The following is a 16,302-nucleotide window of genomic DNA, read 5'->3' on the forward strand; positions in this document are numbered from 1 at the left end:
GCATTACAAACAAATTACCTTTGCACGTGCCTGTGTGTCTAAATTAGCTAATGTGTCTTACGGTTCTAAACATTCGTATTCGCATAACATCGTTCATTCGATGCCTGTATTCATCACACGCCTGGAAGGGGGTTTACGTGTTGTTACTATTAATTGTATGCACTATTAACTAACAAGGGAGGATTGGTTGAGATGTACATTCTCTACAAGGTTTCTAGCTGCACTCGCATCGACATCGCGGCGGGTGCGTGAGAGTGTTTGGCTCCTCCGTTCATCTGTTTATCTGTTTACAATTTTACTATTCCATTCCGACAGACCCACTCGCTGGGGAAAAAACTTTCCTTCCGTCAATCTAGGCGCTAGCTTTATTATTATTACTATTATTAGCTTACGATGTGCAGTCCTTTTGATTTCATAGTTTCATACATTTTTGCTAGAAAATCTTCCCTCACACACCACATGCCGCGCAGGCGACGTAAACATACACCACACAACACATTCACAGCAATACAGACAATATTCCTTTACACATCATCATCCTCACGAAGCGGTTCGGAGCTATTATATATGATGCTAGTCGGCTAAAAGTATAATTTGATCGGTATGTTATTCCTGGGTGTACTTTTGTCGCTACGCAATCGAACGATCGCTTTCCACCTGTTTGTTATTCCTTGCTCATCATCTATCATACCAGTTCACGGTTTATCATATGCGGAGCGATCAGTTGAGGGGATGCCATTTGCAGAACGATTATTTTATACGATGTTGTTTTAAGCAAATAAACAAATTTGGTTACACAAATCTTTTGCAACAAATGCACCAAAAAAAACGGAACGAGTATCAAAATATTAATTTAACATAAACTAGAACCATAATAATGTTGCACGGCTTTCGATCTACGGTGCAACAAGTGGGACTAAATTGTACAAGAATACGAAATCTATTATTGCTGGCAACCACACGAAGGAGTAGTGCAACACCACGTGGGGGTTAAATATTCTGCGCAATGTAGTATGCTTCATGAGCTATGCACATGCACATTGAGTTTCATGCTTAAGCGGTTGTGTAACCTCACGTTTTGTACAGTTGTCGAAAATATGGAGGAATGAATCGTCATAATTACTTGTTCTATTAGCAGATGTTCTACTAAAGGGTACTTTCTGTTCCTAAACGTTAATTGGCAGTTTGTTTCGCTTTCTCCGGGTTCATCACTTACGTCCTACCATGTACCATGTGTGTTTGAGTGTGTGTAGCGATTGTTTTGAATAATATTTGAGCATTTTAAGGTTGACCATAAGAAATGGGACAGCTGTTCAGCTTCGGGATAGATGCGTGTGACAGTCTTCTTCCGCTATATGCTCCTTATTATGACTTTGCCGATCGATGATTGTAAAGTATATTCTATGTATTAATTGTTTTGCCGTGCGCACCGGAATCCCGTTTGGAAGCTGTGCGGGGATAACGGTCGATAGGAATGAATTAGACTAAAATAAACTACACATTTTACACCCTACACATTTTGCTCTAGCTAGATGATAAGCATTCATAGTTATAGGCTTCGACTAATAACACCCACAATTTCCTCTTTTTGTTCTTCAGTCTAATTTTGCTACCAAGCAGCGAATATAATCCGCCTCTAGGACAATGATTGACAACAATGTGAATCCCAAAAAAATAAAAAATAAAAAAAAACCGTGTCTACCACTAAATGATATCGATCATCTCGGATGTTGTTGCTTTCTATCCTGATCCTCAGCCTGTACCGTCAAATGAGTTCAAAGCGCCACATCATTACCACATCATGTGGCCCAGTACTATCGTCAATCGGTTAAAATCGTCACAACTATTACACTTTTTTGGTATCGGTTTGCTGTAGCGTTTGCGCCTCGAAGCAACATTCACTATCGATATTTTGAGTACGTTCTCCCCAGCAACATTCGCTGATTACTTCCCTAGCCCGATTAGCTACAATAGGTTGTTAATTTTTAACCAGTCTCTCGCCAGCATCTATTCTAAATATGCTAAAGATCCTTGCATCATGTATCCTATCCCTCTTATCGCTTTGTTTGAGAAATATGTCTGCAAACTTCCGGCCAAGCGAAATATGATATGATTAAATGCAACGCATATCTGTGCTGATACATTCGCAAACCACCACCCAATCAATCGTCTAAATCAATTTGTCTAAACAGTTTTCTAGAAAATTAAATGGGCAGTATGTGTGAACGTGGCTTAATAAACCAAGAATGGTTGTACAGCCAAACACATAAAAGATGTGTAAATACTACGATGAGTTAGTTAAAGTCCTTGGTAGACAGTTTCAGTTCATTACAAATTATTGATAAGGAATTGCATTTTTACTTGAACGAATCCTTTCACCTTTCACCACTGAATCAGCACTACGAATCGCTCTTACGAAAGTAGCTAGACGTCACAGATGGTTAGAAGACAGACCTGTTCCTACTACATTTTTGTGGGCCATTTTCCAAACAGATGTTTATTGCTTATTCGTAGCAATAACAAAACTTCAACTCTATTTGTACAACTACCTCGGAGGTGTTGCTCTGCCATTTACCACGTAGCCAGATAGTCAGTTCATGATAGAGGGCCGTGTTGCCGGTTAGGATTTAGTACCGGTCCTGTCGTGTAGGCATGTATATCCACCTCACATAAAAACTTCCAATCAAAACGCATAAACGCAACATGGTTCATACCAAAAAACACATCATTTTGATATTATATAAAATAAAAGTCAAACGTTACCTAAACAAAGAAAGTAGCACGAAAGAGCGCTAGTGTCGTTTCGCATATTTCACTATAGTTAATGATCTGTTAATCGGTCAGTTAACTAGAAATTCTCCTTACCATTCCAAACCTATCAGACTCTTGATGCTCATCCGATTTATCTATCTATATTACCCCCACTTTCAGCCTAAAAATCTAAGACAACCCAAACGCCCTCACGGCGCACAGTTTATTCCCTCAGCGAAAGTGCAGAGGAGATGTGTGCCGTCTGCTGTCAACGCGATTCAATCTATCCTATATACTCTATGAAAGACGACGATGATGGAACTGCGGATACCGTATTACTGCTCTCGTTGGTGAGTTGGACGTTGGAACTACCACCAAAATCATCGCTAGTGGGACCGCTGTGATGGCGTGACGAAGGAACCAGTAGATTGCCACCGCTGCTGCTACTATCCACTGTGCCGAGTGCCAGCGCTGCAAGCTGTGCCGTTGCTGACGGTTGATGCTCAGAGACAGTCGATTGATGATGTCTCCTTCGGTCGCTGTCACCTTTAGAACCACTCTTGCCATGGATTACAGAGGCAGAATCTAACCCCAAAGAAGCCACGGTACGACTGGTAGCCAATATTCTTCCTTCGAGTAGCGCTTGTAAGGATGTCGCTTGTCGCTGACACGTCGACTGTTGCAGGGAACCGGCAAGCGTTATCATCGAACTGGAATAACCGGACGAAAGTAGCGAAGACACGGTCGTAGGAGATGTTTTACTGATGCCGGTAAACCCACTACCTGCCGGTAGCGATAGTGCCGACGAAACCTTCTTCAACGACACCGGCATACCGGAGGAAGCAGTTGCCACGGAAGAGGATGTTGTGAGTGATTTTCTCTGCTAGGATCCCATAGAAATGCCTCCTATACCAGCCGCACCGGCGGCAGCAAGACTTCCCCCCGGATTGCTTTCCATACCACCACCACTCACCATCGACGAGCTGAGTTGCTTGCTGATTGAAGCTGCCGTCGAATGGGAAGAACTGCCACCTGCCGTCGTCCCGGTGCTAACCGTCGTGGAGGCAGCCGATTCGGACCCTCCATCGCTAACGACCTTCACAACCTGCGGCGACTGGGGTAACATCCGATGGAACCAATTGTGATTGAGCGCTTCCTGTGGAGTCATGCGCCGCTTTGGATCCCACCGAAGGCAATGCTTTACAAAGTCGAGAAACAGATCGTCACAATAGTTCAGCACCTTGGCTAGATCGCGCGTCCCGGGTGCACCACGGTAACGGCCACGTTTACTGTAGCCACCCTGGATTTCTTCCCGTCCATCCTCGCGGAAGCTTAGCGAGCAGTAGTGCGGAAATTGGTCGTCCCCATCGTACGCAAAGTATCGCGATGGCCACCTCGCATTGTGCAACAGCTTCAGCGGCGGCATCCCTAGCAACTCGATGATGCACGCCATCTGATCGTACTCGTCCTCACCGGGCAGCAACGCCGACCCGGTGTACAGTTCCGCAACAATACACCCGAGCGACCACATATCGATCGCCATATCGTACTTAGCGCCGAGGATCACTTCTGGTGCGCGATAGAACCGCGACTGTATGTAGGTGTAGACGCGCTCGTTCTCGAAACAGGACGATCCGAAATCAATCACCTTTATGCCCGAGCGGCCCTGCTGCTTGAGAAGTATGTTCTCCGGCTTCATATCACAATGGATGATCTTGTTCTTGTACAGCGCGTCCAGGCACTTGAGCAGCGAGTGGGTAAACTTGCGCACCAGCTGCATACTGAACCCTTTGAACTTGTTCTTCTTTATCAGCTCGTACAGATTGATGTACAGCAGCTCGAACGTGATACACATGTGGTTGCGAAACACAAAGCTATCGTACATGTGGATGATGTTCATCGAGTTGTACCGATCTTGCGCCCGCAGATGCTTCAGTATGCGAATTTCTTCCTGCGCTTGCCGATGGAAACGCTGCTCGTTGCGAATCATCTTCAGCGCTACGTGCTGAAAGTTTCGATGGTCGTACGCTTTCACCACCTGCCCAAAGCTACCCTTGCCAATGATCTTCAGCACCTCGTACCGGTACGCTATATGATCGTGGGCGATATGAATATACGAGCCCTGCTCGTTATCGTAGTCGGAGTTACCGGCGCCCCTTCGCTTCTTGGCGTTCGCACCGATAAAGTAAATGCGCGGATAGTTGTAGATCTCGTGATGCTCGTACTGCGTCAACTTGTCCATGTACAATCGCAAAACCTCGAACGGTGCTAAGCTCTCCGTTATCCGCACTTCCTCACCACCATTTCCCTGCTCCTTTTGCTGCTGCTGTTGCTGCTGATGCTGCGCATGTTGCTTTTGTGTTCCCTGCTGTTGTTGTTGCTGCTGCTGCTGCTGCTGCTGCTGTTGCTGTTGCTGTTGCTGTTGTTGTTGCTGTTGCTGCTGCTGCTGCTGTTGCATTTGCTGCAGTTGGTGTTGATGATGCTGAAGAAAATGCTGCTGCAAATCACACACCTTCTGATCGACCGAATGTCCCAGCTTGGCCACCTTGGTTAGGCTCACCTCGTCTTTCTTCATCGTGTTATTGCTGCTACTACCACCGCTACTACCACCCGTAGTGCTACTGTTGCTGCTGTTGCCCAACATGTGCGATTGTAACATGGTTTGATCTTCCGGATCGAGCAACGTGATGTTACCGATACGCGTTACCTTGCAGTAACTTGCAGCCGCAGATGCGTCATTGCCCTTCGCGACATTGCCGCTACTACCACCGACCGCACTGCGTAGATGATGCAGCTGCTGCTTGTGGAGTGCTTGCTGCTGTGCCTGTTGCACCGCGGACGAAGATGATGTGGGCAATATCGATACAGACGCCGAACTGTCATGATGGTGGTGATGGTGATGATGCTGATGCTGATGTGCACCATCCGCACTAAGTCCCATTTTGCTGATGCGCGTCATTTTACTATAGTTGATGGGTACATCACTGCCAGCTGCTATTGCAGCACTATTATTACTACTGCTACTGCTGGTATTGCTACTATGTTGTTGTTGCTGCTGAAGATGATGCTGGGTCGCGACGGAGGCTACCATTTTTTGTTGGTGTTGATGATCATGGGAAGCGTACGAATGTCGCTCGCCACCACCGGCATTGATTGCGGAGGAATGTGACTGTTTCCCGCCACCGGTCTGTGATGGCACCACCATCAATATACTGCCACCGCCCGTACTTCCATTCGTGGCGGCACCATTACTTGCCCCATTGCCACCGGCAGCACCGTTCGGGTTGGACATGGTGCTGCTCACCGCACCGTCCACATCGCACAACCGAAAGGTGAGACTGTCGAGCATGTTGCTGCCACTGTTGCCACTGGTGGTCACCGGTAAGCTATGGTGATGATGATGCTGCGAATGAACCTGCTGCTGCTGCTGCTGCGACAGATGTGGATGATGATGCTTGTTCTGATGCTGTAGCAAATGCAACTGCTGCTGCTGCTGTTGTTGCTGCAGCTGCTGGGGATGTTGGAAGTGAAGTTGTTGATTTAATTTACTGCTGCTGCCACTGCTTCCACTGCTGTAACCGATCGAGGTAGCACCATCACACAGCGATCCGATCCACTTATGCGTACCGCCCGATTTTCCGGCCAAGCTGCTCAAATTCCCACTACTCCCACCGAACAGGATAGCGGACGACGTGAGCGAGGACGTTTTGAGGGCCGCCGAAGGTGGTGCGATCAGCGTGGGCTGAAACGTTGCAAGCCCACCCGTACCGATGCTGCTAATATTGTTGCTGCTACCCCCGCCGATACTGTTGCTGCCCAGTATCGAGGTTGAGTTTCCGTTCACCTTGTCGCACCGCAGCGACGTGGTGGTGATGGTGTTGGGTGGCACGATCGTTGAACCACCTGCCGTGCCGTTTGCCAACAGCAGAGCGTACCCGTTACCGCCGCCCGATAGTGAATGCTGGCGGGTGAAGATGTTACTAACGCCACTGACGCCGTTAGCACCGTTACTGTTGCTGCCGTTGCCACCGTTACTGTTGCCAGCGTTACAGTCCATATCTACGACATCACAGTGCGCGAACAGTCGACTGCTCGCAACCAACATGCTCCTCGGAAGGTGCCGCCGAACGTTGACCGGTTGCCGCTGGACCAGCTACCGGAAGCACGCACCACGCGGACGTACAGCAAACGACACCCGGAAAAATACACGTGCGATAACTGTAGCCAGCATTAACGATCATAGTGTTGGTGTGTAATTTGCGAAGGTGGTGTTCTTCTGGGTTTTTCAGTTTGAAGGGGGGCGATTGTTCTCTCCTTTCGTGTTTTTACTGCGCAACGTAGGAGAAATCTTCGTTTCACCTAAAACAAAATAATATAATTAGAATAATGTTTCGATTTATAACAGCAATAATGTAACAAAATTGATTCCATATTTTCACACTAAATCGCAATTCGTAGTTTTAACTTTTTGTATACCGCATACATGTTATATATCCGTAACATCAATTTATAAAGGTTTATGTCGGAAGATATAACACAGCTCTTCAAACATAAAACTATTGAAACAGCTATAAACTATCGCAAACTGTTATGAAACAATATTTGATCGTAGAAATGTCATTACCTCGACCAAGAAATACCACAAACCGAAACCTCAACCGAAATAAAGTTGTCAGTCACCAAACAAACAACAAAAAACTCGCTCGTTCTACATGAGAAGTTGTCGAACGGTTTTCGATCGGTTTAATTGTACCCTTTTCGGGGCGAACGATGAGAATGACCAACGATGGGAGTGTACACTGTTGTATTGCATGTCTTGCGTGCCACTCGCTACCGATGTCTTCCAAAATTTGGACTAAAGAATCGATCTTCCGGAAATGGTGGGGAAACAACACATTCTAATATTTGAGTTTCAGTTTTGTTTCTGCGGGTTATTAATAGTAGAATTATTGGAGAAGTCTTTTTAATTGGTCCGGTTTCTTCCCAGCGCAATTAAATTTGGGAGTTGTGCAATTTTAATTCGCGAATTCCAAGCACGTACTCAAAAAAAACGAATACAGCCTGGATAACGTTGTTCTTTCACTGTTTGGAGAAGGAAATGTCTCCAAATTATTGTTAATTGTATCTTAGATTAACATTTCAATAGCGGTAGGAGTGCAATAGGACCTGGTCGTTATCAAAAAAGGACACATTAATATTAAACATTACATTCAAAACGTACTAACAAAACTAGAATTAAAGACACACAACAAATAAAACTGTTCAAAATCAAGCTGTGCGTCATGAGCTGGGGAATTCTAAACCCTTTTTGGCAATTGTCCAAACTCTGACGCCCAAACACCTTTGCAAACACTAAGCATATTCAAAAACGGGATGTAAATCGATCGGGTAATAGCTTCCAATTTCACCACCATTAGAGAGCACACACCATTAAATCATCGGCTTTTGATGATTTTGCCATAATCCAATCAATGCTAGCAAATGTGCCCCCGCTTTAATGTAGAAAAACATTATGTTCAATGTAAAACGTTGGGCTATTATTGAGGACGAATCCTCATTGCCGTGGAGAAATAGTTTAGAAAATATCGTCGAAAAACCTATAAAACAAACAGTGAAAAGCAAAAGGCTGTGCATTAACGGTAAACGGTTTAACAACAACAACCAACACATAAAACCGCCCGGGAATGCATGCATACAGACACCGTACACATTCGGCTGGATTGCATTTTCTCGCTGAATGAAAAATATCCTCCTGAAAGCAAGCCTGTTAAAGAGCAACGAAAAATCGCTTATGACCGCTGCCTTAAACAGACCCACGAGACCGGCGACGTAAAAAAAGCGAACCGATCGTATAAAAACGGGAGCAATAATAAAAGCGTTACGGCGGCGCGCAAGTGAGTGCGCGCAAATAGCGAACCGATCCGCGCCGTAGAAAGGAAGCAGCAAAAAAAAAAAACAAAAAAGTTCCGTAAGTCGCGACGCTTTACCGATATTCACTGAAGCATCCCATTTCTTTCATTTTTTTCTTTGTTTCCTCCACACACTACTCACCCCGAGAACTCCTCGTCACACACGCACCAAGGCCCTGCCCCGTTGCTGGACAGCAGAGCATGGCGTTGTTTTTCGAGGTGAAAGAAAAATAATAAAACCTTCGAATGCCTATCGATGGATCACCGGATCGAAACATAAAACACACATCGCCGTCTAACGGGGTTCCGGCTGCTTCGGGGCCGAAGTTACCGACTGTTATTGGAGGCGAATTAAGAAGACTGCGCGCGCGCGCTTGTGGCACCGCGTACATGCCTGTGGTGCAGCAGCAGCATCTGCGCGAGTCGTTTGCGCTGCAGAAGCCACACTAAACCGATCAATTAGAAAGCTTAACTGGGTTTAAACGCTTTTGTGTGTGTTTTTCGTAAAAAAAATAATATCAACAATATTTAATAATCAATTTCTGGACGTTTAAACAACCACGCATGCCCGGGATAAGGAAAAAGGGAAGGAGAAATTTGTACCCTTCTTAGTCTGATGGCTGATACCACACGGCAAAGAGCCGGCATAACTGTAATAAAGTCATAAAAATCCGGATGTTAAAAACAGATGAGTAGAAAGATTTTCTGAATACATCTAAAACGATTCATCTTTGAGGATTTACAAATCTTTCATGATTCATGAATCTTTGGGAATAGGTATTCATATTAATAAATCTGAATCAGATTCATTCAAATACTACTTGTTACTCTATACTACTCAAGAAATACATTAAAATTGATGATCCTTTTGAAATCAATTCTTTTTTGGAACCTTTTGTGTTAGGAGATCGTACCTTTCTTTCCCCTTATCTTCTGCGCCTTCCTTACTTTACATGTTGTTAGTAATTAAATGAGATCGATACTGACAGACATACATCACATTCATAACGGCGCATTCGATCTGAAGATAACAGGCTTTTACGTTATCGAAATGGTGAAATCAATGGCAACGTTGGCAAGTCCAAGCGAGTAGCAGGAGGTCCTTGAAGTTTGCGTGCGTCCCCGTAATTAATTTCCTTGAAGTTTACCTAAGTTCCCACAATTAGCTCCATGCCATTAACTAGCTAAACATAGTGAATGTTGTATCATCATTGAAGATAACCGTTCGCATTCTCAAAGTTATATGAATTCGAAGTATACCTCGGGATACCGAGAGGAGTTTACTATTTTTTTTCATGGACGGACAGCATTATAACATGGTATATTAATACTTAATCCATGGAAATGCTAACATCAGCACTTGTAGCAACAATTATTGAGGAATGTAGGAAGCGTCCTCCCATCCCTTGACTTTTATTGACCAAAACAGCGATGATCATCTATTACTGTTCTGACCGACACATCCCTTACGGTAGAGCGCAACACCTACCACCAGGTGGGCAAACATTCCCAGATAATACTGCACACACCGTTCGTTTCCCGCGGCCCAGTATCAGGAGTGGTGCGCAACACACCAACAAGAGCGCCCGGTTCGCCCAGTTAGGGCAGGAATCAGTGCTGATCATGGGCACACACATATCATTTCTCGCATTCGCGTTATTCCCTTTCTTCTGGCACTTGCTCGCTCTGTTACCACTCTTGCCTGGTGGTAATGGACGCGCGATGCTGCTGGCATACAGACGGACGAGTTCGGACCAAACGAATTCCAGCTATTCGAGTCCACCGCCGCGCAGTGCAGTTCGCGCTCGCCAAGGGGTGTGGTGGTCGGTTCCCGTTCGATGTTCTACTATTGCGTGTCGGCGTGGCGGTGGTTTTCTGTGTGCATATGGGTGGCCGGCCGGCTGTTGAGGGTTTCTAATTTTTATGATTGCAACTGAGATGTTTCACATTTTAACGTGCGTGTCTCGAGGGCGGGGATACGGAAGGAAACGCTGCTCCCAAAGCAAGCGGATGAAGGAAATTGAAAATTCGGTTAGGTGGTGTGGGTAGAGATGTACAAATTGTTTTCTTTTCAGTTAACAAATGTACAACATAATCATCAACGTTTTGAAGAGTCAATAAATCTCAATCATTGGGTGTACGACATGTCACGAGAAAGACACCAAGCAGACTTTGAACGCTGCTTTTTACACCTCGAAACAATGTTTCGCAAGGGCAATTAAATAAATTCTTTGTGCTTTCGGATTGGAAGATCAACAGGACAAGTCGCTTTCCATATTCCTTCGATTCGTCCTCCAAGACATCAACACTCCCGCCTCCACACTAACCTTTTCCCGGTGCTGTTTTCGACCGAACTGACACATTCGTTTATGGCTGTCACCAGTCAGTTGGGATGAGCGGGAACCAAAGGGAAAGACTCAGGTGAAACGAACCGAAGATTTGGCAATGAACCTTGCCGTCGACACTTTGCGGTGAGCAAATTTGTGACGTAGATATAAGGAAAAAAAAAACGGCAACAGACATAAAGAAACACATCTTGAGCAGATCTCGGACAACTGACCGCACGTGTCCTTCACGTTCCGTGCATCGGTCGGCTGCTGGATTTGTTTTATTTATCTTTCACCTCAAGCCGCACGGCCGCTTTGTCGCAAGTGTCGATTTTCGGGGACGGAGCCGCCGTGAAAGTGGAGTCGCTGCCGGACCGCATGTAACAGCCGTCCGCGTCCCAGTGACGAGGCCTGTCAAAACATGCGCAACGACGTGCGATTGATTGGCAATGAACCAAATACACCCATCCGGATGGTGCAAATTTCAATGCCACGGAATTCGTACGGAACGCAACGATTAATGAGTGGATTTTTGTGTTGCGTATTTCAAGGGTTGTGGGCAGGGTGGACTAATTTTCTTCGTTTGTGGAGGATTTTTGTGTGCATACCTCACTCTTTGCTTCCTAAAAATTGTGCTTCAAGTAATGATTACAATTCATCGAATGAACAAAAAACAAACAAACTAAGCTTTATTATCGGTTTAACAGATCGAGTAAAAGCTTCAATTTCACCGTCGTTTCGTCGAGTTTCCTCTCATTTTCTTATCGCATTTAAGATGTTTTTTTTGCCTCATTGTTTGTATATACGCTTTTACACACATTTTCGCACATCTTTTACCGTGATTTACATTATTTTCTCATTCAGTTTCAGTTTCTCTTTTGTTGCTCGTTATACAATTTTTGATACATTTTTTTGTAAATTCCACCCCGTCGTCCGGTGTTAATCGCTCTATTTGCATGCGCGCTAGCGTCATTCGCTGCTAAAATGTCTGACTTTTACTTGATTTACTTTCTTGTGTTTCCTTTTTTGGTTGGGTGTGACTGTTGCGGGTTAGAGACATTTCAGCATCTTCACCCCCAGTGGGCACGCGATCCCGCGGCCAGCTAACGAAGAACGACGTAAGAACGAGTGTGACACAGTCTGCTGCGCTAAATGCACTAATGCAATACACGGGCCCGGATCGATACCGGGCCAAAACCAGCACAAAAGCGAGCCGGGCGACAAAATTGGCCTCTAACCATTCGGCTGTTCATTTGTTCCAGTTCAGGGAACAACGTCTGGACATTCACTTTTTTCGTTTCACAAATTTGCGCTTCAAAATGTTCCCCTACTCAACGGCCACTATGTGTATATAGGATGAAGCGAAATAAGGAGGCAAAAAACCTGATACATGATATGTTTAGCATGTGTCCACAATACCCGGATTGAATAGATCACACACCAACATGCGCCAACACACTGCATGATGGGTTTACACGGTGCTGCTAATGCTGCTACTCCAAAACAGATGATAAGGCTTCGCCCAAGAGACTTGGAAAGTATTTTTAAACCGTGCCTACGTACGTCATTAGTCACCCGATTGGCATCATGCACATTCAAAGCAGCGCAATAAAACAAGGAAGCAATAACTATACCCTTATTTATAACTTTTTTGTGATAAGGAAATAGTTCTTCAACGAATTCAATTAAATTCATAGAGGTGAAAGATCGATCGTGCCTTTCGCCCTTATACATACTATACACCAGCTGGCGCCCCATAGACTGGACCCTCCAGAGGTGTGCCGCTCTCAACAACACCTGCCCTTACACACCCCTAACTAGCGCTATCACACGCTATCCTTTTATTGTTTTTTTTTTAAACAACCCTTAAAAATCAATGCCATTCAAACGCCGCAACACAAAACTCTAAGGGCAGCATTAACCAGCCGGAAAATGACCGCGTACTTGCAAACCGAGAGAAACAAAAAAATAACGTCAAAGAAAAAGCAGTGGTCAACAACAAGCGTCGAATATAATTGGTCCCGTTTTGCTCGTTCCTTTCGCTCGCACGGGTACTTTTTCTTTATTTGCTACCGCAGTCCAACGGCTGAATGAATGACCATGGGGTCGGTCGGTCGGTGGGTCTTCTCCTCCATCCACCACTGCATAGTGCCGTCGACGGAAAACTCTCGGGACGGCATGAAAAATGTCCAACAAAGTGAACAAAAGCAAGCAAAAAAATGAACGCGGCCGATGAACCACATCAAAAATCGAACTCAAACGATAAGCAAAAGGGTTCCGGTTGGTGCAGGGCTGTCAAACGGGGATGGTCAGTGAGAAAGAGGGGCGACACAGAGAATGATTGTGGCAGGGTGGGTAAATTGGATTAAACGCATCATAAACCATCGATGGCAAGATGGCAACAATGCTGATTGAAAATAACGAGCTTTCTCCCTAGTTTATGGTTTAAAAGAACTGACCCCCGGTGAACCGTTTGCAGAGGAATCCTCGAAATGCATAATAGAGATTTTTATTTAAGAATCTATAGTTTATACTCGAAAGTTATCGAGTCAAATATTCCTTCGTATCTGTCATCGTAACTGTCAATTTTGTAAAAAGCTGAATATGGTGTTGAATGTTAAAATCCATTATCAGATATCAAATTATGGGTTAACTGTCAGCTACTTGAATAGCTTATTATACGGCCATGACTGTCCTAAGCTTCTGCAGGTAGTCCCTAATATACCATGTGCCTCTCATACGTTGTTGTTAAAAATTTGACAGATTTAGTTAAACATCATCTAGACAAAATGATTAAAAATTTATTCCCCTCTCGGAGAAATATTTGTTTTCATCTTTTGTTAATGGTTTTTGAATTAGAAGCAAAAGCTCTGTAGTACCATAAATATACACTTCCAAAAAATGTCGTGATCCCGAAGCTTAAGATCACTTTAAATTAATTCTTGTGCACGATCACACCAACAGCATCTTATGATAGTGTTTATATACAATGTTAATATTCAGATTTTGTTCTCTTCCAGAATTCGAATTCAAATAAATCCAATTTCTCATACACGTTTACCCCAAAAGGTGTGTTGGACAATCCTGAAGATCCTTGACAAATATGCCGCTTGCACCGCAAACACTTTAAGTCACCGGTACGTGCGTGCGTGCGTTTCCCTTCAACCGCAAACCGTCCCCCAGTGTACGTTCGTTGTCGTAGTCGATCGTGCGATGAACTGCTGCTGCTGATTCGGAAACCTGCGTGTTGATGTGTCGACCAGCAGCACGCAAAACGCAACCGCCACCAGCCGCGGGAGAACAACGTAAAGCTCATATACACAATGTACTACAGCTTCTACATTTCGCTTTGTTAGGAACGTGAGACGATGGAGCTCCACGCACACCATCGCCAAAAAAAACCATTGTGGCTGCGCTGGGCAGAAGATGGCAAGTGAAACATCACGCCAAAGAAGCACAGCTCGGATCGGAGTGTGTTCGCGTATATTCCTGTACTCTCCACCTTGCTTCATTCGGCCGTTTTGTTGCTGTGTTGATGGAGCTCTCTTCCGCACATGATCGTGCTCCAAATTGAACGCGCAAACTAGCCGCATACGGGTCCGCATATCCGTGTGGGAAGGCGCACAAGGGAAGGCCACCTTCCGTGAGCCGATTCTTGTACGGCTTCCACACAACTTCTATGCAAAATCGAGGCGAGAGGCAAACGAGTAACTTCCTTTGGTAAAAAAGGGATAAAATTAAACGGACAGTTGACAGTTTCCATGTGGTACGAATTCAATATAATCCATACTAAACCCATCGGATAAGTGCAACAAAATCGCCCAACAGCTCACAGTGTATGGCGTAAACAAAGTCCCACCGGAAGCAAACATAATTTTCAAACATTTCAAAGCATAAGGTTAGTTTAAGCTTTTACCATTCGGCAAACAATACATCCTGAAGGGTACCAAACCTACAACTGCATTGTAGATTGGAAACATGAAAATAAAAATATGCTGCGCCCGCAACCTGCGCCTCATTCCCCTTGCCCCACACACACATCTACGCTTCGGTTGAACGAACGTGCGTAGGTACAAGCTATTTTTGGGTATCGTACATTACACACGACCAAAAGTCAGCAGGCCGTAAACCATGCCGGCAGCACGGCCGAAATCAGCTCAAACCCTTTTGGCCCGGGCCCTTCAAATTTCACCGGCTTTTCTCTTCCGTCCCCACATCAAGATCGGCACTTGCCTTTATCTGTCTCTCTCACTCTCTCCTTCTCTTTGTTGTTCCCAAGGGGGGGTGATCTTCATATGGTCAAACCATTTTTCGGTAATTGGGCATTTGATTTCATTCATTGAAACCCATCCCCCGCCGATTTAATTTGCGGAGAATGAACTTTTCTACCGGCCGATCGATCGACCGGCACACTACACAGGCATGAGATTGGGGTTGGGGTGGTTTGCTGGGGGTTTGTGTTTAAATATGCTCCCAAAATGCCTCCCATCCTGGCGGTGGGAGGAATGGTTGGATGATGGACTCGAAACACTAGTCTCCTTCGCCTTTTTTTCGTTGATAATCATCATCATTGGAAGCGTGATGTTTGTGGCAGTGTTGAGTGTGATTGTGCGAAGCGGCAATCGAATAACTCAATGATTTCGAAATGTTTGATGCTTTCTTCTCTTTCTGCTGGTTTGTGGGCCTGGGGGGGCTTCAAGTGTTAGCAACTTCTTCCCCAGCTTTTTCCCAGCGAATCCGCAGTTTTGGCTCTGCTGCAATATCCATTATTATTTTAATGGAATCACATCTCTTTCCACTCCACCCGGCCGGCCGGTACACACACCCAAAAGGAAGTGGAAAAAAAAGCGACGATCCCCAAAAGGCACACCACACATCGTTGTCCTCTCTCCCTTTCATCGCAATATGATCAATGGGCATTGTGTATGGGTGTACCATCGATACGTACACCAACAACCCCAACATCATATGTTGCTCTCCATTGCCGTTCCCTCCAGCAGCCGGGCTAAATGACGCGCGCCGAATCAAGTGCAGTGCGCGCATTGGAAACATTAAGAAAAAAAAAAGGCAACGAAATGTATAGAACGAGAAGGAAACGGCATCGAACGAAAGAGAGCCCACGATATGATGGGTTGACTGACCGTTCACCGCGAAGACGATATGGCATTGTGTAGCATCATCACATCATCAACACGCAGACAGATACATCGCGAACAACCCGGCCGATGATCGGAACGCACACGCAAAAGGCTTAAGCGTGAAAACGGGGCTGCACTCGCGCACACTGCACCCGGTTCGGATGCACCGAAAACCGG

General features: G+C 45.2%; 1 protein-coding gene across 1 annotated transcript; it reads right to left on the minus strand.

Moving 5' to 3' along the window:
• Nucleotides 1–3,495: 3,495 nt before the first annotated feature.
• LOC128301482 (dual specificity tyrosine-phosphorylation-regulated kinase mbk-2-like) lies at nt 3,496–6,856 on the minus strand. Its single transcript, XM_053037999.1, has one exon. It carries the CDS (start codon nt 6,854–6,856, stop codon nt 3,635–3,637), a length of 3,222 nt encoding a protein of 1,073 aa, XP_052893959.1. The 3' UTR covers nt 3,496–3,634.
• Nucleotides 6,857–16,302: the final 9,446 nt, after the last annotated feature.

This window comes from Anopheles moucheti, chromosome 3, assembly GCF_943734755.1.
Source record: "Anopheles moucheti chromosome 3, idAnoMoucSN_F20_07, whole genome shotgun sequence".
Classification (NCBI taxonomy): Eukaryota; Metazoa; Arthropoda; class Insecta; order Diptera; family Culicidae; genus Anopheles; species Anopheles moucheti.

Bases quoted from the DNA above. Each gene is read 5' to 3' on its own strand.
- LOC128301482 (XM_053037999.1), bottom strand. From the start codon at position 6,856: ATGTTGGTTGCGAGCAGTCGACTGTTCGCGCACTGTGATGTCGTAGAT.